This window comes from Drosophila kikkawai, chromosome X (genome assembly GCF_030179895.1).
Source record: "Drosophila kikkawai strain 14028-0561.14 chromosome X, DkikHiC1v2, whole genome shotgun sequence".
Taxonomy (NCBI): Eukaryota; Metazoa; Arthropoda; class Insecta; order Diptera; family Drosophilidae; genus Drosophila; species Drosophila kikkawai.
Window position 1 is genome coordinate 27,101,530 of NC_091733.1, and position 23,985 is coordinate 27,125,514.

At 34.1% G+C, this 23,985-nt stretch overlaps 2 protein-coding genes across 2 annotated transcripts; both read left to right on the forward strand.

Annotated features, from left to right (window-relative positions):
• The first annotated feature begins 50 nt into the window (after positions 1 to 50).
• On the forward strand, positions 51 to 4,134 carry LOC108082932 (3'-5' RNA helicase YTHDC2). Its single transcript, XM_017178536.3, has 3 exons — positions 51 to 752; positions 814 to 1,021; positions 1,088 to 4,134. Exons 1-3 carry the CDS (start codon positions 123 to 125, stop codon positions 3,094 to 3,096), a joined length of 2,847 nt encoding a protein of 948 aa, XP_017034025.1. The 5' UTR covers positions 51 to 122; the 3' UTR covers positions 3,097 to 4,134.
• A 4,624-nt stretch (positions 4,135 to 8,758) lies between these two features.
• LOC108082903 (uncharacterized) lies at positions 8,759 to 19,835 on the forward strand. Its single transcript, XM_041775063.2, is given in 5 exon segments — positions 8,759 to 8,887; positions 9,232 to 9,390; positions 19,021 to 19,131; positions 19,134 to 19,148; positions 19,210 to 19,835. Coding segments are annotated over 5 exon segments (1,023 nt in total). The 3' UTR covers positions 19,819 to 19,835.
• The last annotated feature ends 4,150 nt before the right edge of the window (positions 19,836 to 23,985 follow it).

Sequence of the window (23,985 nt, forward strand, 5' to 3'; positions counted from 1 at the left end):
CATGCCATGCCGTTTTTTAGGGTATTTTTGCCCAAACTCTGTATGGTCACACTAGTCAAAGGCGAGCATTTGGAAAACTCGGGAAAAACTGCTCTGTAAACCAAAATCATAAATAACTTACAATGGCAGACAAAAGTACCAGTGCTACTAAAGGCCGCCGTCGCAGGCACAAACTAAAGAATGGAGGAGCACCTCCTCCGGAACGCCCGAAAACCCGAAAAACTGAACCCGCTAAAGCCGAACCGGCGCTCACCTCGCAGGTTGTAAAGACGCTGCGCCAGCTGGTCACCGATTTCAAGCTTAGCGGCGAGCACGAGCGTCAATTGTTTAACTTGTCCAAGGCGGAACGCAGCCAGGTGCACTTCATGGCCCTGTCCATGGGCCTAAAGACGGCCAGCAAGGGACCCGTCAACGAGCGAGTGCTCACTATGACGCGTCCGCAAGGGTCCCTGAATACCCAGGAGCATCTAAGCGGGGCACGTCTTTGGATTAGCACGCAGGTGATGGAGTTGCTTAAGCAGGCTCAGCCGCAAGTGGAGCGTATGCTTCAGGCCAGCAGCCAAAGGCGCAACTTCACCGAACGTAGAAGCCATCACCAGGTTGGAAGACCCAGCAACTTTGGCCTGATTGGTCAGAAGCTGGTGCCTCCAGAGCAGCAGCGCCAACCCCATAGTTCGATGATGGAGGATCGCCGGAATCTGCCCATCTATGGACACCGAACGAGGATACTGAAAGCCATGCAGAGCGAGCGGGTAAGGGGGATCATACTGGCCAGGTATGGCTTTGCTTTAGCTGCTTTCTCTTCCTCTTTAGGTTGTGATTATCCAAGGAGCCACTGGCTCCGGGAAATCCACACAGGTTCCCCAATACATCTTGGAATCTGCTGCCCAGCATCGCTTACCTGTGAAAATTGTTGTCAGTCAGCCGCGTCGCATAGCAGCCACAACTGTTTCCGAGCGCATAGCCCATGAGCGGGGCGAGATGCTGGGCTCCACTGTGGGTTACCAAATCAGGATGATCAGTAAGTTTGGGTTTCTAAACATCACTAGACACGTTTTAACCACCTCTCCCTCCATCCTTCCCTTAGAAAAGTGCAGCAAAAACACCGTGCTCACCCTAACCACCAGTGGCTGTCTCCTCCGTGTCCTGGCCATGGAGGGCAAGTCCTTCTTTAGGCATACCACACACCTTATCATTGACGAAGTCCACGAGAGGGATTTAGATACGGATTTCTTATTGCTTGCCACCAAGCTGGCTCTAGAGGGCAATCCAAATCTTCGACTGGTTTTGATGTCAGCCACCATGGATCTGGATGCCTTGTCCTCATACTTTGGCCAGGCTATGGTTATAGATGTGGAGGGTCGAAGCTTTAGTGTAACAACCTGGCACTTGGAGGATATTCTGCGAGAAACTGCCTATTTGACTTGGGAAATGGAGGAATATCTGGGCGAGATCACGGGCTATGAAGAGGATCATGAACTGCTGGCTGCCTACGAACACAAACGCAACGAATCAGATCCACAAATAGACTCTAACCTGCTAGTTTCCCTGGTGGAAGTGCTGATAAGATCAGGGCAAAAGGGTGCCGTGATTGTGTACGTTGCTGGCTACTCTGACATGGTCACGCAAATGGAGCGACTGGAGTCTTGCCTGCCACAGGATAAGATCAAGGTTCTAATGATGCACAGCCAGTTGGATAGCCATGAGATGCGCAAGGTGTTCCACATTTACGATGAGCAACTAAAGGTCATATTGAGCACAAATGTAGGCCAGACCTCAATCACCATTCCCGATTTGCTGTTTGTCATCGATACGGGTCGCGCCAAGATGAATACCTATGATGCCACCACAGATGCCTCGCAGTTGTGCACTGCTTGGATCTCCCAAGCAGATGCCCAGCAAAGGGCTGGAAGAGCAGGACGCTTGTGTCATGGCATTTGCTATCGCCTCTATAGCAGTCAACGCTTTAACCAGATGAGTCAGTATCCCATACCGGAGATTAGGCGTCGCACTTTGGATGAAATCTGTCTGATGACCAAGGTGGTGGCTCCACAGCAAAAGATAGCCAGATTTTTGTCCCTAGCCTTGGATCCGCCACAACCGGAGGCTGTTTTGCTGGCCTGTTCGAGGTTACAGAAACTAGGAATCCTTGAGGAAACAGAGAAGATTACCCCCCTGGGCCGCCTCATAGCAGAGCTACCTTTGGGTGTACAACTAGGCAAGTTTCTCATCTATTCCCTGTACTTTAGATGCCTGGGCAGCGCTGTTATCATAGCAGCCTATCATTCGGTGAGTGAACCCTTTGTCCTACCCGCCAATGCTGATCGAAACCAGAAGTTGGCCGCCCTAAACTCACGGGATCAGTTTGTGGGCAGCACCATGAGCGATTCACTGGCCATTTTAAAGTTGTACAAGGACTTTAACAGCTTGCAACGCCACAAGATAGCCAGGTTTTGTGAGGATAACTATGTGTGCCGGCACTCCATGGAGATGTTTATCTCGGCAGTGCGCAGTCTACGCGAATCGGTGCTAAGAATGTTTCAACTCACTGCGGCCACTGAAAGTTTGGTTAGCTCCTTTGACGAGGACCATAACATGATCCGTTTGGCTCTTACCGCCGGCCTCTATCCCAAGTTGGCTTACATTGATAGAGACAAGAGGGGACAGCTGCTGAGTGATGGGGATTCGTTCATGCAGATATCGCGCAGCTCTTGTTTGCTGCGCAACAGGAAACTAAAATCCCTGCCCAACGATTGGGTTCTGTTTGTTGAGAAGAAACTCACAGCTGGCGGCCACTTCTCCACGCTAGAGCACACTACCCTGGTTAGTAGCCTCACAGTGGCTCTGGCGGCGGGCAAAGAATTCTCTTTGAATTCGCACAACTCTGGGTACTCGCAACTCTGCCTGGACACTTGGATTCGGCTTAGTTGCCCCACTGAGTTTGGCCAGCAACTGATACGACTGCGAGAGTTGATAGAGCGCGAGGTGGCTGAGCTTGTGGAGACGCGCAGGGCGTGCTCCGCAGAACAATGGCTGGGACCAAAGTTGGCCAGGGAATTGTTGGGGAGGCAGCCGGAGGACTTGCTAGATCTGTGATAATAGATAAAAGGAGGCAAGGGAGGGAGGAGGGAGGGTACATTGCAAATTAGGTATTCCTGAGCCAGGAAGAGGCTGTTTGAACGATTCCAAGAAGCTGGCCAATCAGTATTTGTTTTTCTCAGTGAGTTTCTAAAGAACAAGACAGCAAAGGGACAGCCTAATGTACCTGTTTGATAGGACACCAAAACCTAAAAAAACTTGGGTTATTATGGGTTATTTTTGTAGCTTCTTTAAAAAATATATTTCCCATTATTAGATTTGTATTTTGAATAAGTTAAAAGTTTAAAAAATATATAGCCAACTTACTAGGCTTGGGAATTTATAGGAAATTTCCCTTACTAGGCTTGGGTATTTTCAGAATATTTTCCAGGATTTAAAAACCCACTTAATGGGACATTTTCCTGCCCTTTAAAGACATTTCCCCAAATCAGATTTGAACTGGGAATTAGTCACTTAAGTTAAACTTTTCCTAGAAATTTTAACAGCCTAAAAAAAATCTAAGAAAATCGCGTTATAATTTGAAAAGGCTTGGGTATTTATGGGAAATTTTCCTGCCCTTTAAAAACATTTTCCCAAATCAGATTTGAACTTTACTTCAGCTAAACTTTTTCTAGATACTTTAACAGCTTAAAAATATGTAAGAAAATCGCAGTATATATAATTATTATTAAAACACAATTATTTGAGAAGGCTTTACATGGATCCATGTTGTGATATATGTTAGGAGAAAACACTACCATCATTTCAACCACCTAGACTGACCATTGACCTCTCATTCCTTAAAAGGTATTAATTGATATAAATTGAATATAGCTTATAGGAAATCATTAGTTTTGAAACGCACTGTAGGCAGAACACAGAGAAAAACCAGGGATTACAATTAAGAGTTTTGAGTTAAATATAAGTTACTACCACAAAAATTGAGCTGGAAATATGAAATGTTTAGCTATATCATAATTTTTGAAGAAGTTTAAAAAAAAAATTATAAGTTTTTATAAAAAAAAATGTTGAATAATTATTATTTTTTAATTTTATATAAAAATGGTTTAAAATAGTTTCTCTTTTCTTAGTTTTTAAAATAATAATGGAAAATAATAAAATTATTCTCCAATTTTTATTTCAAAAAATTGAAAATAACAGTTATTTTTCAATTTTTATTATTAAATTGAAAATAAAAAAATGAAAAGTCATTACGATTTAATTTTTTATTTGAACATTTCATTTTTATTTCAAATATTATTTAAAAAAAAAAACAGTTATGGAACGACTTGTTTATAAAAATTAAAAAAAATATTAATAATAAGAATTAAATTCAATTTGTTTTCTAGATAGAAATTAGAAAATACTCTTTTTTTTTTAAATATTAAATAAAATATTAAAATAAAAAAATGAAAAGTCATTACGATTTAATTTTTTATTTGAACATTTCATTTTCATTTCAAATATTATTAAAAAACAGTTATGAAACGACTTGTATATAAAAATTAAAAAAAATATTAATAATAAGAATTAAATTCAATTTGTTTTCTAGAAATTAGAAAATATTCTTTCTTTTTTTTTAAATATTATTTTAAAAATTTGAAAATAAAACCAGTTATGAATCGACTTGTATGTAAAAAAAAAATAAAATAATTATAATAATAATAAGAATTAAATTCAATTTGTTTTCTATATAATAAGAAAATACTCTTATTTTTTCAAATATTATTTTAAAAATTGAAAAAAAAAAACAATTATGAAACGACTTGTATATAAAAATTTAAAAAAAATTAAGAAATTAATAATAAGAATTAAATTCAATTTGTTTTCTATATAGAAATTAGAAAAAACTCTTATTTTATGAATTTTGAAATGTAAAAATACAACTGTTACGTTCCCTGAGAAAAACACAACACAACACAAAACCAAAAAAATAAAAGAAAAAACCAAACCAAAAATATTAATTTCATTTGGAGAGTGCAATTACGGCCACTCCCTAATTGCTGGGTGGAAAATATGTGGCCCACAAGACGCGGCTCTGTGTCGATGTCAGTGTCAGCTGTGCAACCTGCAACCTGCAGCCTGTTGCCGCCCTGCGGTGCATTGGGCCATGGCAAGCATCAAAAGCTGGCGTTTATGCTCCACTGCCACCTGTCCCACCTTGCCAGCCCCACCTGCCGCCTCCCACTGCCCATTCAGGCGCAAACAAGAGTAAAAAAAATATGGTTAATTGCACAGACAACGCAGTCAATAAACCTGAAGTCGGGCTTGTCGCTGCTGCAGCAGCAACAATGGTAAAATACAAAAAGAAAAAGACACCAGGTAAAGCAACAAAAAATACAACAAAAGACGGGGCAGCTTACTGCAAAGAAAGTGAAATTAATTTGTTATTTTTTTTTCGGTTTATTGTGGCTCTTTGAGCGATGTCTTTGAAGGTTGGGTGAGAGCATTGCCAATCGCCCTAACCGAAAGGAAATTGCTCTAGAAAATACAATTGAACGGCATTCCGGGGAATATCTAACTATAAATTAGAGTTTAAATATAACTCGTTAAATTCAGTTTTAGCGTGTGTCTTTCAAATATTATTATTTATTAATTATTAGTTTTTTATTAGATTTGTATATTATTTTTATTTTTTTTTTGTATATATATTTTTTTAATTTTATATTATTTTATTATATTTCTTTACTATTTTTATTTTTTTAATATATTTATATATATTTTTAATATGTTTTTATTATATTTGTGTATTTAACAAAATTTTTTATACATTTTATTGTTTATATATTTTTTCTATACATTTTATAATTTATATATTATGTTTTTTCATTATTTTATTTATTTATTTATTTATTTATATTTTTTAATATATTTTATTTATTTAAATATTATTTTTATAATTTTTTATATATTTTTAAAGTGTTTTTATTATAATTGTATATTATTTAAAAAATTTTAAATATATTTTATTGTTTAAATATTATTTGTATTATTTTTTATATATTTTTTGAGTGTCTCAGATACACTTACATTATCTTTTAAGGGATTTTAGTCATAAAAATTGGACTTAAGATAAGTTTATAATTTAAACAAGATTTTTTAAACAAACAAATTCTTTTTAAATTGAAAATTAGTGAAAAATAATAAGAAAAGGTAATAAACATATTAAAGAAACAAATACTTTAAATATTAAAAATTAAAGCTATATTTAAAAATGCTGAAAGAAAAGGTAAAACAATAATTAGAAAAGCTAATTTAAAATTAAAAAAAATATATTTAGAATTAAAACTTGTTTTAAAAAGTTGGTAAAGTTAAAAAAAATTTTAATAATATAAATTTATGAGTTTTAAGGATCTTTTCCTCTTCCTTTTCAAAACTAAATCACTTTTTGTGTAACTTTAAAGGAGAAATATAAATAAAAATTCCAGTCTTAAGAATTAATTAGTTTTATTTAAGACTTTTATGGCTTTATGTTAAGTATAATTAATGTACAACCCACTATAAATAATTATTAGATGTTAGCAGGATCAATCAAAATTATAAATCAATTTGTTTTTCTCCATATTTTCCCCGCTTTTTGCAAGATGAAAAGCCTAGAACTCCGCCAGTTGATTTGGAAATTCTTTTCACAGCAAAAAAACCTGGCAATCTGGCACTCATCAGTGGGAATTGCGGGAAATCACAGATGAAGTTGCAGTTTTTTTCATAGATTCTTATACACTTTTCCCGCAATTTGGGGGGCTAACGGAGAATACCAGAGGAGGAGGAGTAGGAAAAGCTATGACTGCAAATCAATTTTCCCAAATGACTTGCCTGACCATTGTCAATGAACCCCCCCAAGAGCAGTTGGAGCTTTTGCAATCTCGCCTATGCTATGTGCTCTCGAAATCAAATGAAGTCAAATGGCCCCGGACTAATGGATCCACAATAAACCTGGCTAACAAGTGGCCTCCTCCGTTGGGGAAGCCAGTTGAATGCACTCTCGCGCCATCCACTGCGATTCAAATGGACGCCGTTGCTGGTAACCAGCTACTAGCTCCTGGTAGGTGTGATCTTGGCTTAAAGCTGGAGAAGATCTAACTTTCAGGTACCTTTAACTACAACCTTGCTGGAAATATGTGTAGATATATTGAAACCAAGACGATGAAATGCCAGCTAATGACGGGGGCCCTGATCGCCTGATTGATGGTCAGGTGGATGGATGGATGTCTGTCTTTCGCCAGCTAACAGTTACATAATTAACCGAAAATTGATTTCGCAAAAACAAAAAAATGCCGCCAGTGCTAAGATGCTCCCAATCCAGCTCTCAGCTCTCAGCTCTTAGCTCCCACCGACCCAAGATCCCCATTGCCTCTGGCTGGCAGATGACATCATCTCTCATCATCCATTGGCATAACCATTGGACTGCAATAATCCCAGACATCTCTCGGTGTGGCACGGAATGCGTTTCGGTAATTCCAAACTTCAGGGAATGATCATAAATATGCACATACCGGCTGGTTAGGGCAGGGATTTGGATCTGAAAATCGCTGAGATCACGCCAGTTGCATTGGGTGAAAGTCGTTGGGGTTCACGGGTCAAATCAATCAGGCTGGGCGGTGACCTGCTGCTGCTGCTGCTGGAAAGAAAAACCAAAACCCAAACAGCCAGTTTACCCTTTATATTTTTTTGTCTCGAGAGCAACACCTTTCCAAAACAACGCCTAATTATGTCATTAAAAAATGCTTGGCTTTTGTGCGTGTGCTTTTTTAATGACGATTTTGTGAGAAGCTGGCCAGCAATTATAATTTAAATATGATCTAACTGAGGTGTTGAAAAAGAAATAGTATAATGTTGTCATTATTTGTTATTTGTTGCTATTAAGAAAAACCATTCGATGGGGTGGAGGGGAAAATTCAATTTTTGGCAAGGTTTTTATATAGGATTATAATCTTAAAACAATTTAAATAATTAAAAAAATATATTTTAAATAATTTTTTATTAACAAAAAATATTTTAAATAAAAAATAAAGTAAAATATAATTATGGGAAAATTTTAAAATGCAAAAAAAATAGGTTTTACCTTCTTTAAGCTCTAATAGATAACAAGTTTTGATTTAAAAAATATTTAAAAAATAAAAAAAAGCTCCTTTAAATTCTTTTAAATTTAGCTAGATTTTTTTTACATAAAATTGTCTATGATATTTCCCCATAAATATAATATTTCCCAACGGAAAGCCCTTTTAGCAGCTTCAAGTTCTGATTAGCAATAAATTTTAATCTAAAATAAATATTAAAAATATCAAAAATAAACTCTTTTAAATTCTAATAATTATTGCTTATTTTTAACTTAAATTTTGTAATAAATATTCTGCATATTATTTCCCAATAAATATAATATTTCCCATTGGAAAGCTCTTTACCTTCTTCAAGTTTTATTTAACAACAAATTTTGTTCTAAAAAATATTCCAAATTTATAAAAATTCCATTAAATATTTCTAGATTCTTACTTAATTTATTTTACCCAAAATTATCTTAGATTTTTCCTCATAAATATAATATTTCCCATCGAAAAAAGGGGTTATATCGGCGACCCATGACGAACCCAAAAAAATAAAAAAAAACTGTGGTAAAAGTGAAGTCATGTGCGAGTCATTGGGAAGCCGAAAAAAAAGTAAAAGCCGAAACGAGAGTGAAGTGATGGCAAGCACGCTGGTCGGCCAACAAACTGGTCGTGATCCGCATTTGGCCATGGCCAGCAACTTTAACCAGAAACCGGCGGCGACGGCGGCAGCAAACATCCACATCAGGAGCCGGAAACTGGCTCAGGTTGTGACCCGATGCGGAAGTCACCAAGACAATCAATCAATATCTCGGCGATTCATCATTATTTATGCACGATTCCGCATATAACATAACATAGATGTATGTATATGGTGTAACATCTGCCTTTTGTTTCGTTTGTCACAACAATCATAATGACAAGCCCCAATATTTTGCCATTTCTTTTTCTCATTTGCAGTCATTAAAGTGCCACAAAAAAATACAAAAAAATAAAAACAGGCAAAACAAAGAGCATTTCTTTTTTTGGCAGTTCCCCCCGAAAACTGATAATCCATGTTTATTTCTCTATTTATATAAGCCCGAGGTGCAAAATTGCAACAGCCACATAGGCGATTACAGCCGGAGGCGTGGCAACAACGGCGCCAATCAGTGGCAACAACAGCGATAACATGGCCAGCAGCAGCATTGGCAACATCAGCAGCAACATCTGCAACATCTGCAACATAGACATAGGCAACATCAACGACTATCAGGCGTATCGATGGCCAGTGGCTATGGCAACTCCATTAAACACTTAAAAAATTACAAAAAAATAATACATTTGCACTTAAAAAATATGTTAAAAAAAATATAAAATCAAATATAGATATCATATAATTTTAGGAATTTTGTAAAGGTTTATATTTTAAGCAATATTTGATTTAAGCTTGAATTCATAGACTTTTCTTATAAATATTTAGGTGATTAATTTCTTAAATTTATTTTGGGTTTTTATATATAAAATATGTATATAAATTTATAAATATAATATATAAAATATATAAATTTATATAAAATACATATCATAGAAATTATCTAACATATATATATTTTTTTAAATTTATTTATTTTATTTATTCCCAGTGTAACGTATTTTAATTTATTATTTATTTTAATTTCTTATAATTTAGCATTTATTTTAATTTAATATTTATTTTAATGCTTTATTTTACTCATTACTTTATTTATTTATTTATTTTTTATTCATTTATTTTTTTTATTGTTTATTTATTTTATTTATTCCCAGTGTAAATTGGTAAAACGCACGACAGCCAAGTCAACTAACTGCACAAACGGCAAACACTCACGGCCAAGTCAAGAGCCTCCTGCCTCAGCCTCCTGCCTCAGCCTCCTACCTCAACTTCGGTCTTGGTCTTGGTCTTGGTCTCTGTCTCGGCCTCGTCGCTGGTCAAGCGCCAATTGAGATGTGACAGGTTGTCTTGGCCAGGCTTTTCCGACTACCTGCTACCAGCGTCCGTCCGTCCGTCCGTCCGTCCATCCACCTTCTCCAACATTTTTCCCGTACAAAAGGTCATTCGAATCCAGTGCACAAATGAAAAGCTGGATTAGGCACTTGAAGACAGAGAGAGAGAGGTGAATTGCCTGTCACGACTCTAAACATATAGCCCCTTTAATCTGCCAAGTTTTAATTTACCCTGTCTGCTTATACAATTGTTTATTATTTATATTTATTTATTTACATAGAAAATGGAAGAAAAAGCAGGATAAATATGGAATTATAAAGTCTACTCCTTGGTAAGCAACGGTTTTAAGATTTGTTTTTTCTCGAAAAAGACAGACAGTGATGAATCTCCTTCTTAAAAGGAATATTCTGGGTCAGGAGAGCATTCAATTAAAATGCAAATTAATTTGGGTTTTATTTTAAATATTATAAATAGGTGAGAAAATTACAAAAAATTAATCAAATCTATATAAATAATCTAAAAACATATCAAAGTTCTGGCCCAAACTTTTGATCAGTGAAAAAATATAAAAATAAAAATCTAGAAAACTTGTAAAAATTATTTAATTATAAGCAAGACTTCCCAAATTTAATTAAAATTTAAATTAAGTGGTTTAATAATTATAAAAAATTATTTCTTAAAGAAAAACTTGAAGAATTTTATTTCAAACTCAAATTAAGAAACTTTTCCTTCAAGAAATATTTTTAAAAAATTTTTATAATGCTGTAAAAATTATAAAAAAATATTTCCTGAAGGAAATACAAATTTTAAAAAATTTTTTAAAATTTTTATAATGCTTTAAAAATTATAAAAAAATATTTCTTGAAGGAAAAGTTTCTTAATTTGAGTTTGAAATAAAAGAAAATGCTAAAAATTAAACTAGAAAATTTAAAAAAATAAATTAAACTATATTTTCCTTTAAAAATATATCAATAATCTCTTGAAAATTCATAGAAATGATTTAATTATAAGCAGCCAACTCAACTTTTCCCACAGCTTATAGAGTACATCAAAGAGGGAAATCCGTTTCAGATTTTGATGCCTGGTTAAATTGCTTTTGAATCCGATTAACTTACGTATCAAAACTCCAGCTACAAGTGTTATATAAATTGTATAATTTCTGATAACTGTATGCCGAAAATCTGTGGCTAATCGCCTTATATGTGGCATCGAAATGCGTTTGAAAGTTATGGTGCGTTTCAAGTTAAGATTTTGAAGTTTTCAAGTTGGAGTTTTGAGTTCAAAAAACATTTGTTTGGGGGGGCTTATTTATTAAGCGATGGTTTCACTTTCCAGCCAACAAAAAGAAACCCACAAAAATTTGTTTATAAATGTCCCACAATATTTATTATATTTTTGTTGTCATCGATTTGCCCCGCCTGATTGTTGCCTCTCTGGAAATTTATGAGGCTTATGACAATTTGGCTTTATGCCCCCTTTGGAGTTGGGCCAAAAGGTGAAGGGTTGACAATGGGGCCCATAGAATCGAAATTGGCTGGAAGTGTAACAAAAGATCAAAAGACGGTAGAGACCTCGTCTAAGCGATTCCAATTCGAAAGCGAGCAGCCGGAGGAAATTTATGCATAATTTCTGTGACAAATGGGATGGCCGGGGCGCATGGAAAGTGTGAAAAGTGCAGCTACCCATTGATAATTATCATAATTGTGAGGTGGAAAATGAGAGGTAAGCAATAGATATAATAATTTTCATGGTGACAAAAGACCCTCAGGGGTCTAGTATTGTGCTTAGTAACTTTGTTTTTTTGCTCTGGCAACTTTCATTCTTAGACAGACGACAAAGTCACTGATTTGTTGCGGTTGCCGTTTGCTGGATTTGCTGGCTCTGGATTTTCCCAGTTTTTGGGTTGCCGACAAGCTCTGCCTCTGATTATATGGTACGTGCTATTTCATTTGCCGACAGCAGATACAAGATACAAGATACACGGCACAAGACACAAGACACCAAGATGCACAACTGCCAGCCGCAAAGTCAAGCCAGCGACAACATCAAGGCGAGGGCCAAGGCTTGAGGAACCTCGAATCTGGGAATGCTCTTTTTCTTGAAGAAAAAAATTCTTAATAAATTATAAAAAAATAGTTCTTAAAGGTAAAGTTGAAGAACCTTGAATCTGGTAATGTTTTCTTAAGACAAACTTTAAGCAAAAAGGGCTTTGAAAATTATAAAAATATTTCTTAAGGGGGTCTTCTCATTGGGCAACTTTTTTTTTCGATTTTTTTTTTTTTTGCATTTATTTATAGCTTGGGATGGTGTGTATATGTCCCCAAAAGGATTTTTAGAAATTCGAAATACTTTAGAAGATACAGCCTTTTTTGTGAAGCAAGTTCTTCGCAAAATGAGCTTTTTTCAAACTTCAAACGCGTTTATCTCGAAACCACGTTTTTCGAACTGGCGGCCATGATATCTCCAGTTCAACTGAACCGATTTTCATGAAACAAAGTGGAGTCGACGCAGAATTGTCACCATTCTCGGGTGACGGAACAGATTTTTTTTTAAATTTTTTTTCTATTTTTTTTTTACACTAAACTACAAAAAAAAAGCCCGAAATCGAAATTTTTTTTTTGAAAGGCCGCCATTTTGTTTAAAAAAATTTAAAAAAAAATCTGTTCCGTCACCCGAAAATGACATCAATTCTGATTATAACCCCGTTTTTATTTTTCATTTCGGACGCTCTGGAGACCCTGAATCGTGGCCGCCAGGACGACACCTTTTTTTTCGACCACCAAGTTTGAAGTCTCATTACTCTTTGAACAACCCTCGTATCGAGGCAAGAACAACTTTTTTAGTTACTTTGAACATTTTTGAATACAATAAATAAAAAAAGTTTTCAATTATTCTTTGCGTTTTCAAATAAGAATTTTTTTTAAAAGGGTCCAAAAAACGGCTTTTGAATGAGAAGACCCCCTTAAGGGTAAAGTTGAAGAACCTTGAATCTGGGAATGTTTTCTTAAGAAAAACTTGATGAATAAAATGCTTTAAAAATTATAAAAAATATTTCAAAAAGGAAAAGTTAAAGAACCTCAAATCTGGGTATGTTTTTTTTTTAGAAAACTTCAAGAAAAAAGTGCTTTAAAAATTATAGAAAAAATATTTCTTAAAGGAAACGTTGAAGAACCTCCCTCTTTTATAAAAAAAACTTTAAGAAAAAAGTTCTATAAAAAATTTAAAATTTATTTCTCAAAGGAAAAAACCTATGGTAATCATCTATCCAAGACTTTTTGTAATACCATCTTTACTTTTCCCACTATTTATTGATCACTTGAAGTTTATTTCGCCATCGTTCGCTGGTAAGTAATGATACCCTCGACACAAGGTTGACACACCATCATGACGATGACTATGATGATGATGATGATGATCATCAGTGCTTCCCCCAGTCTCAAATCTTCTCCTGCTTCTTGTCTGGTTTCTATGCTTTTAACAACCAGCAATTATGATCCGCTAGCTGCTGTTGCTGCTTGCCTTCCAGGCATGTCAACGCCTAGGACACGGGAATTCTGGGAAGCCATGGAACCTTATACTACTATGTAGGTACTACTATCCCATACCCACCCCCTTTTATTTATGCAAAATGATCTGGCGAGAGATTTATTTGTATGATATTGTTGTTGCCTCTTGGGTAAAAGTGAAAATGAATGCAGTTGTGCGTCGCATCGGTTGTTGCAAATTATGAAATTAGTATTATGTGAAACGGAGTTAAAAGTGTGATTAAACTGGAGCTCACACACATGTGTGTGTGTGTGTGTGTGTGTGGTATAAAAAATACACCTGGCAGCCGCATAATAAGACACCGCAAGTCCCAAGTTGCCGGCAAAGACAATGAAAGTCAACTAAGTGCCGCAAACTTTACAGTATGCGTGTGCGTGTGTGTTTGTGTGTGTGGTGTGTGTGTGTTTGTGTGTGTGGGGGCAATTAATATCATTTCCAAGTGGATGCGGGAGCCACCCGGCACAGAGGCTCATGGGTTTCCAAGTGAGCAGTCGCCCAAATTGAAGTGGCATAGCCAAAGGGGTTAGACCCTTCGATGCTCAGGGTTAAAGAGCAAGGTTAGGCCATGGTTAAGGTCTAAACACTGGTTTTATACAGAAGATAGAAGCTATATATGGGTAATATTTCAATTACAAATAAATACGTTACATTAAACCATAGAAATTTCATGGATTTATATTTAGATTTAGTCCATAAAATCTCTAAGACAGATTTATTTATATATTTCGTTATTCCTAATAACTAATAATATATTTGTATTTTTTTTAATAATATTTTAATATTATTTTAATATTATTTAAATAAATACAAGTATTCAAATGTTTTCAAAAGTGGTAAAACCTATAATTTCAGTCAGAAGTTTAAAAAGCAGTGAAGGAGTCATTTCCGACCCTATAAATCATATATATTTTTGATCAGCATCAACAGCCGAGTCGATCTAGCCATGTCTGGGTGAAATACAAAATTAAGCAATTTTTTCAAATTTTTATAAGGGGTTACATCGTTCAAATTTTCAACAATTGGCAAAATTTGGATTTTTTTAAAATGGTAAATTAAGTATGCAGATTTCTTAAACTAATAAAAACTTTAATAACAACGCTTTTCGAATTGGAATTAATGAATTTTTGGGATAGTTATGATTTTTTAAAATTTTAATTTAAAAAAAAAAAAAAATTAAGAAAAAATGCTAGCCCATTCCTTCTAAATTTAATGTCAAAAGTTAACAAAAATTTGAGTTTTTTTTAAATGGTAAATAATTATTACAATTAAAATTAACTTAACAACGTTTTCCGAATTAAAATTATTACCTTTTTGACTTAGTTATGTTTTTTCTTTAAATTTAATATATAAAAAAAAAAAATATTTTACCCATTTTTTTAATTTTACATCGTTTGAAATTATTAAAAATTTTAATTTTTAATTTTTTTGTATGTTAATAGCTTTTTCAGTTTTACTTTAATTAATTAATTTATATATTAAAAAAAAATTTTTTTTTAATTAATTTATTTGTATTGATATATATATTTTTATTTCTTTTAAATAATCAATTTATATTATTTTATTAATTTAATTTATTTATTTATATTATTTGATTTATTTAATTAATTAATTTATGTATATTTTTATTATTTTATTTATTTAATTCATAAATTAATATTTATTTATATTTTTTGATTTATTTAATTATTTTATTTATATTTATTTATATTATTTTATTTATTTAATTTATAAATTGATATTTATTTATATTATTTCCCTCTTCTACAAGGTTACCTTAATATTTGTCACTTAAACCAATATTTTTTTGGATTTTTTATACAAAATTCCCTTAGATTTTCCTTCGGACCTGTGCTTAAAGCCCGTCATACCCCCTTGCTACCCTCGGCCCAGCGACGACAAGTGCAGCGACAAAACAGCAAATAACAATCCGTTGGCTTATTAGCGGTGGCACTTAGAATCGCAGGTGGAAGTCGAGCTTGTGGCGGCAGCTGGGGCAGGGAGAAAGTCATCCGGCTGAATGCACATGCGAGACGCTGCTGCTGCGTTTGTTGTCACCTATCATTCCACATCGCGCTCCAGCTCCAGCTCCACCTACACCCCTGCATAAACCGCAAGCGCAGTCAAGTCGAGTTCGTTGCCTAAGTCTTTTGTTCTGCCAGCAAAAAAGCCGCCTTTTTGGCTCCAATCACAGTTTCAATTTCAATTTGTAATCAAGGAAATTTTCATAGTAGCAGGGCATTGGCCAAGGCAATTTTTTTTTAGATTTTTTAATACATATAATTTGAGGCCCACGAGGCCATAAAAAGAAAATATATATATATAGTATAGTATGTGCATCTATAAAAGAAAATGAGCTGCTTTGCCAATTAATAGACCATGAACAGTTTGCTAGACGAAGAAAGATGGCGAGCCAAGAAATTGAGCTTCAGTCTTACTGTAATTAATGCTTAACTTATCAAGTTAAAACAAAAAATAGAAAACAAAACTAGCAGCTGATAAATATATAAATTATTTTCTATTTCTGAACAGAATCATCATCAACTTGTAATTAATAAAGCCACTGGCATGGATAATTTGCCAACTATTTCAATTTAAAAATCAATTTGCAATCTCTTTTTTTGCTAGGAAATTATATTTACTATATTATATATTATATATATTTTTGAACACTCTTTTTTTCGACTCACCTTGTAACTCTTTGAATTTATTCCTTTTTTTCTGGCTGTGACACACAATATTAAGCCTTAAACTTTATTATTTTTTGTATTAATTAATTATTTCTCAAAAACACTTCATTAAAAAAACAGGAAACAAAAACAAAACACCAAGTCTAGAGAGTATGTCTAGGATCAGGATTGGGAAGAACCGAACAACCGAACAACCGAAAAACCGAGGGCTATTTATCATTTGAAAAAGAAATGCACAAAATCGCGACGGCAACCCGGCTAACACGTTTTCCAGCCAGTTACAACGTTGGCAACGGAATGATTTGGCCAAATCTGCAGCGGCACTACCAAGGCCCGAAATTATCAGCTGCCGGTCTCTCTCCAGAGCCAAAGAAAGGCCCCCAGAGAGAGAGAGAGAGAGGCTTTCTCTGTGAAAGAGAATAGAGAAAGAGAGAGAGAGCCACTTTGAATACGAATGAATATACCCTACATTAGAGTCGCACTCTTCTCATTTCCTCCAGCTGTGGCTTTCCTACCAACTTGTCCCATTAGAGATGGATAAAAGCACTCCATCATCGGTTAGTTACCATGGCTAAGCTCTGGTCAATCCATGAAATGCTTACTTTATCGGTCCATCGGCACTGCAGGTTGTAATTAAATTATAAAGCCGTAATTGTGGTTAGTTGCTGGACGACCAGCCTAAAATTATAAATCAACTTAAAACTATAGGTAAGTTATTGCCAGGCTTTGGTTGAAATTATTCATAAATTATTGCAAGCCTAAAATTATTAATAAAAATTATTGCAAGCCTTTAGCTAAAATTATGTATCATATAAATTAAGGCAAGCCTCGCTTGTAATTAGCCAATTTGTAATAAGTTTTTATAAATTAAACTCTTCCTCGGAGATATTATTGTGTTATATTTGATTACATTATGTGAAACCTTTAAAAAATTATTCAAGTGAAAATTATTGATAAATTATTTGCAAGCCTAAAATTATAAATACTAATTGGGGTAAGCTTTTTGCTAAAATTATGAATAAATTATAAATTATTAATTATCGAAATTATAATATTTATAATATTTATATACCATATAATTAAAAAGCTAAATGTTCCTCCTAATTATTTATATATTTTCAAGGCGAAATTTTTTTCCTTTAAATAATATTTTTAATTTTAAAAACAATGCCTTTAAAGGCCTAAGTGACTCTGTTTCTAGTTTTTTAAATTAAAATAAATAAATAAAAATATATAAAACAAAATAAATAGAATTAAGTTACTCAGTTCATTGGCATTTAATACATTTTTAAAAATTAAAATAAATAAATAAAAAATATAACAAAATAAATAAAATTAAGTCACTCAAGAAAGGACTTTGTAAACTAAATACAAATTTTAAAAACCTGCCAGGGTCTAAAAAAAACATGTCTTATTCTTAAAATTTTAGTTCAATATTAATGTAAATTCTCTAATTTATATTATATTATATATATAATAATTAATTCTGCAAGTTTATGCCAAATAAATATTTACTTTTGGGCTGCCCTCTTAGAATAAATTAATAATAATTTTTTTGCTCTGAATAAATTATTTAAATTTAAATTTAATTCAATATTCATGTAAATTAATATATTTTGTGATGTTCCAAGTTTAGTTTCCGTAAGTTTATCCTCTATAAATATTTGCTAGTTTAAATTTTATTTGAATTTAGAATTTATTATTATTTAATTTAATTTAAATTCAGATTTTATTATTATTATATTTTATTTAAATTTAAATTTAATTTTATTTCAGATTTTTTTTTTTTATTATTTTTCTTAATTTAAATTCAGATTTTATTATTATTTTATTTTATTTAAATTCAGATTTAATTATTATTTAATTTAATTTTATTTCAGATTTTATTATTATTTTCTTTAAATTAAATTCAGTTTTTATTATAATTTTCTTTAAATTAAATTCAGTTTTTATTATAATTTTATTGAATTTTTATTTCAGTTTTACTTTAGTCAAAAAATGTCATAAAAATCATAAAGCCAGAGTCTTGGGGTTTCTCCTAACAAAATCCCCAAACTCCTACGCAGACGACTGAAAAATCACACATTTTCATCATCATTTGCAGCTTGGTTTTTGGGAAGGCAGAACACACGAGTCCTCGTCCTCGTCTGATTTCCTTCCCCATTTTAAATTTTAAATACATAATATTTTCCATTCACAGCAAGACTTCCACTTTGCCTCTTGTCAAGTTGATGAGTTGCATTTCTGCATTTTCAATTGCATAACAGGGTTCGTTCACTTTCAAAAAAATCAAAAAAAAAATCCAAAAGAAAACAAAAACCAGGTGGCCCAGGAGTGGTGCTTCGCCCACCTGGCCACCAGTTGGCAGACTGGACGCACTGCCTCCCCTTGGCTAAGCTTTTAAAGTCCGAAGTGTGAACCAATGAAGCCATCGCTACCCCCCAAAGGTAATCGTTCCGAAGAAGACTAATTGATTCGCATCTGCAATTAATTTTTTGGGGGGCTTTTAATTAAAGCCAAGGAAAACAAAGGCGAAGAGCGAGTGGCTAAAGATAAAGATGAGTTCAGCTTGGGTAAGAGAATCTAATGATTGAGCGGAGCAAATTAATGTTTTGCTTCTTGAAAACAAAAATTGATTTTAGTTTGTAGTTATGATTATTATTTTTTTGTTTGTTGTCTTCTTCTTGGTTCCGATCATTAGCCTCGGAAGATCCGTAGAATCTGCACTATAAATTCAGAGGCTTCTGGGGAAGAAGACATCACAAACCATTGGAACTCAGCTTCGTGTAGAATCCCAAATCTAATAATCTCCCAATTGCCAGAATGAAGGTGAGCTTGCCAGGATGTCAAAAGGATTTCGTAAGCTAATCGAAAGTAACTCCTCTTCCAGGTCTTTGTCTGCTTGTTGGCTTCTTTGGCTCTGGCCAATGCCGGTGGCTTCCGCGGCGGTGCTGGCGGTGGTGCCGGCGGTGGCTATCTGCCTGGAGGAGGACGTGGAGGCGGCGGTCGTCCTGCCATTGGAGCTGGCCTCATCTCCCATGTCTCGCAGTCGCAGGGCAACACCAAGGTCCATATTGGCGGTGGTGCTGCCGGTGGCGGCGGTGCCTATGGAGCTGGCGGTGCTGGCTTTGGCGGTGGTGCTGCCTCGTATGGTGGCGGCGCTGCTGGTGGCTGGCAGGGAGCCGGACGTGGCGCTGGAGGAGCTGGCGGCTGGCAGGGAGCTGGACGTGGCGCTGGAGGAGCTGGCGGCTGGCAAGGAGCTGGCGGTGCTGGAGGAGCTGGTGGCTGGCAGGGAGCCGGTGGTGCTGGAGGAGCTGGTGGCTGGCAGGGAGGCGCTGGCGGTGCCGGTGGCAATGCCTGGGGCAATCCCGCCGAATTCGATTACACAGTGAACCATGCTTCTGGCGGTGCCGGTGGTGCCTATGGCGGAGCTCGTGGTGGTGCTGGTGGCGCCTATGGTGGTGGCTCTCGTGGCGGTGCTGGCTGGTGGAACGATTAGGAAGTTTCTAAAGGGAAAACTGTAACGAAATAACTGCCGAACGAATCTGAATCAATAAAACAACAACAAAAAACAACAACAAAAATTGATGAGTTTGTGTCTTAAGTCTTTTGTTTTTAAAGGAAGAGGATTTGAGATTATATATGATTCCATAAAACTAAAGTTTTACTGTCTAAAAAGTAATTGTTATTTTAAAAACTGATGCCAATATTTTACTATTAAAAACTACTAAATACCTGTATTTATATTTTAAGAACCTTTAAATTTGGCAGAATTAACTTTTTTTTGACCAGTTTTTCATTTTTTAAAGTTTACTAAAATTTTTAAATAATAAATTTTAACCAACCAAATTTTTAAAAAATATATTAAATATATAATAAATGTTTTCAACCGAGTTTTAACACCCCGGTTCAGGTCTGTGATTTTAAAATGCTTTTTTAAATCAAGTTTAAAAACAAGGCTTAAGACTTTAATTAGGAAAATGTGGCAAAAGTAGTGACACCAGCTAGTCGATGTTTTTACAAAAATTTCTAACTAGGTTTTTACACTTGAAAATATAATTAAGGCGATATTTGAAAACATTAAACGAAAATTTAAGACTAAAGAAATATAAAAAAAATCTATAAATAAATTATTTAAATTTAATAATTAGGTAATATACAAATTCTACAGATGGGAATGAGAAAAATGATTGTGGTGAGAAACTTGGAAAAGGTTGCTATATTAGCTAGTCTATGTTTTAATTTTGTTTTTACTGTAAATTTCGATTTTGTACGATGTTTTTTCTATATTTTTACATGTCAAAATAGATGTCTATCTATGTTTGCGAAAAATTAAAGTAAATTGAATTTAATTTTTAAAATTATTAAAGAATATTTTAAAACTTATTACATTAATTTTTAATGATTTTTTTAAATTTTGTTTTTACTGTAAATTCAGATATTTTAAGATGCCTTCTTGTTTATTTTTACATGTCAAAATATATGATTTTTTCGATTTTTGGTAAAAATTAAAGAAAATTAAATTGTTAAAATCATTAGAAAAAAACTTTAAAAATCCTTACTTTACTGTTTAATGACTTTTTTATAGTTTTAGAATTAAATAAATATTTTTGCATAACTTAAAGAGCCGTAATAAGTGAAAATTGAATGATTTTTTTGTTTAATAAAAAATTCTGACCCATTTCTTAGAGGAGTTCAGCCCCAACAAAGATGCTTCTCCGCAGGAGGCAAAGGAAATAAAGGAGTTTAAGCCTCTTAGAGGAGCTGTAATCAGCGTCAAAACTTCAAAAAAAAATCCAGTCTAAACCGCATCTCTGAGTCTTCATTAACATCTGACCGAAGCACTTAAATCTTAAACTAAAACACTTTTAATTTATTTAATACGATAATAAATATGTAGATTATTAAATTTATTTGATTAAATGTACTAATTATGTAGAAAAACACTACGATCTCAAGCTAAACCATCTGTAATGATCCCGAGGCTCTCTCTATACCGATTCCAATTTCGATCCAACAATGCGATTCCGGAATTCTGTCAGTGCTCCCTTGGAACCATTGGAGTCAGCTATTTCTGCACTTCTTGTTGCAATTAAGTGGGAAAATGCTGTGGCTATTATGGATGTATGTGGCGATGTTAATGTTCGTGTCTGCACCAGAGCAATCTAAACAAATAGGGAATGGGAATCGTATGAACTGAGCGAACACTACACAAAAATAGTTTACAATTTTTGGAAAATTAAGTTGAGATTATTTTCCCTTTTCTTATATATTAGTAATTAATATATAATATATAATAATATTTTATTATAATTTTTATAGCTTATTTTTAACCATTTATTTCAGTGTAGGATAAAGGAGTTTTCTAGGGAGGTGAATGGAAGGAAGCCAACTGTGAAAACGGTTCCCCAACGTCTCGCAGGGCGTCTCCTCTCAACGTCTATAAATAAACAGAAAAATTAAAAAAAAAAGGCAAGCAAATATTCCGCCGAACAGCAGGGAAATTGAAATGAAATGGAATCATCGTCCCAAGTTCGGGATGGAATACTTCAATGTTGTTTTCTTTAAAAATAACAAGACCCTCCGAACTTGTACGGGAAATGAAAGCAAGAAAAGCGAGAAATCTTGTCACGCTGCTTACAAAAACTAACAAAAATTACAATTTTCTGACTGTGTACTCTATCAAAAAGTGTTTACAATCTTTTAAATAATTATTATAAATATTTTAAATAATCTATAAATTATTAATTAAGAAATTAATAAAGGAAAAGGCTTGTTTAGAACCAAAACAGCCTTTATTAACCATATTTTCCGGCTCTTAAGCTGGTGAATTTTCCCTTAAAATATTCTTAAAATATTTTCTGTATATAAAGTGTATTTCCCTATTTTTATTATCACAGACTGAGGCCTGATTCGTGCTGATCTCTCTCTGGGACATGGGACAACACTCAATCGCCTTGACACGCGCTGCTGACAGGCACAAATCAGATGAAAAGACTTCGGCAAGAGCCCAGAAGATTAACCAAAAGCCACTTGATCCGTAGCTTCCCATTCTGCTCCAGGAGTAGGTATGTCCATCTAAGGATGGGAGGGGCGGCACGGGGATGGGGAAGGAGACAATTAAAAGGCAATTCCAGCAATGCGCCTGTTTGCACCTGCCGGCTAGATATCAGCGACAAACGACATTGTCAGCAATGAGCCAGCCCCAACATGATGATTACACTAGTCAGCGGGGAAAATATTTGAAATTATCTAAAATATTTTAAAATATTTTTAATAAAATATAAAAAAAGTCCCTGAAAGTAGAGCTAAAAATAATAAATTTTAAACGTTTTTTTTTATAAAAAATTATAATTTTTATTTAAGTTTTTAGCTAAAACTATCATTCTTCTCAATTAAAAAATATTTTTAGTATTTTTAAAATTAATCTAGAATATTTAAAAATATTTTTAATAAAATATAAAAAAGTCCCTGAAAGTTGAGCTAAAAATATAAATTAAAAAGAATTTTTTATGTAATATAAAAATGTTTGTTTATGTTTATAGCAAAAACTAGCTTTCTTCTCCATTATAAAATATTCCTGGATCTTTTAGAATTGTTTTAGAATATTTTAAAATATTTTCAATAAGATATAGATTACCACTTTAAACATTTTAGCTAATAAAATAAATTTAAAAAGTATCTTTTATTAAAAAACCTATATTTTTTTATGTATACTTCAAGCTTAAACTATCTGCTCTATTATAAAATTTCCTTGGCTGTGTTGTCTTGTGTAAAAATAATAAAAATAAATACAAACATCGCACACATGCAGACGGCGGCACTTCGAAATACTTGAGGCAAATTATGTTTGGGCCTGCAAGTAGATATATATATATCTCTTGTATTTCCAAGTTACTGATGCCGGGTGACAATGTGGAGCATCATCATCATCAACCTATCCTCTGCCTTCTGTTCAAATTTAAGCTGTTAAGCCGCCGCTGACGCCTGGACAGGTGGCAAGAAGAATCGTCAAAGATGGGCGAAGAATTGCGGCAGCCAAAGATACAAGGCATTCTCCAGCATACATTTCATCATGGAAGCGTGCTGGAATTAGCAGAGGAAGCTGGAGAAGAAGCCAGCGAAAGCTGCTAGATATTATGGGGAAAGCAATAAAAGAAAAAGGAAAAGAAAATAGATAATGATACCAATGATACCTCTCTTTTAGCTATAAACTATATTATTATATTTATTTTTTTATTAGTTTATATATTTCTTTGGAAATTAAGCTAAAAATATGAAATCAAGTCAAATGTCTGCCCTGTGCCGCTATGATTCTCAAGTAGTTCAAGCATTGATGGGAAATGGAGAGACGGCCTCTATAGCTTTATGGGTGTAACAGGCAAAGCCCCAAATAGTGGTGGTAAATCTCTGATGAAAAGCATAACCCAAGCATAACAAAACCCCGCCAAGTCAAGACAACAACACTGAGTCTGTATGATTCTTTTCCATTTGCTAGTTAATTTGATTTCCACGTTCTTGTTGCCATAGTTACGGGTATAATAAAAAAATCGTCGAGATTTATGGCTTTTAAATTTTTGCTTCATTCATCCCGGGAATCCTGGCTGATTGCTACCATCCCGAGCCAAAAGCGGATGCACAAATCAATTGTCACTTGGGGAGCTAC

Bases quoted from the DNA above. Each gene is read 5' to 3' on its own strand.
- LOC108082932 (XM_017178536.3), top strand. From the start codon at position 123: ATGGCAGACAAAAGTACCAGTGCTACTAAAGGCCGCCGTCGCAGGCAC. The intron at 753-813 runs GTAAGGGGGATC...CTTCCTCTTTAG, and splicing joins AAGCCATGCAGAGCGAGCGG to GTTGTGATTATCCAAGGAGC. The intron at 1,022-1,087 runs GTAAGTTTGGGT...TCCTTCCCTTAG, and splicing joins TTACCAAATCAGGATGATCA to AAAAGTGCAGCAAAAACACC.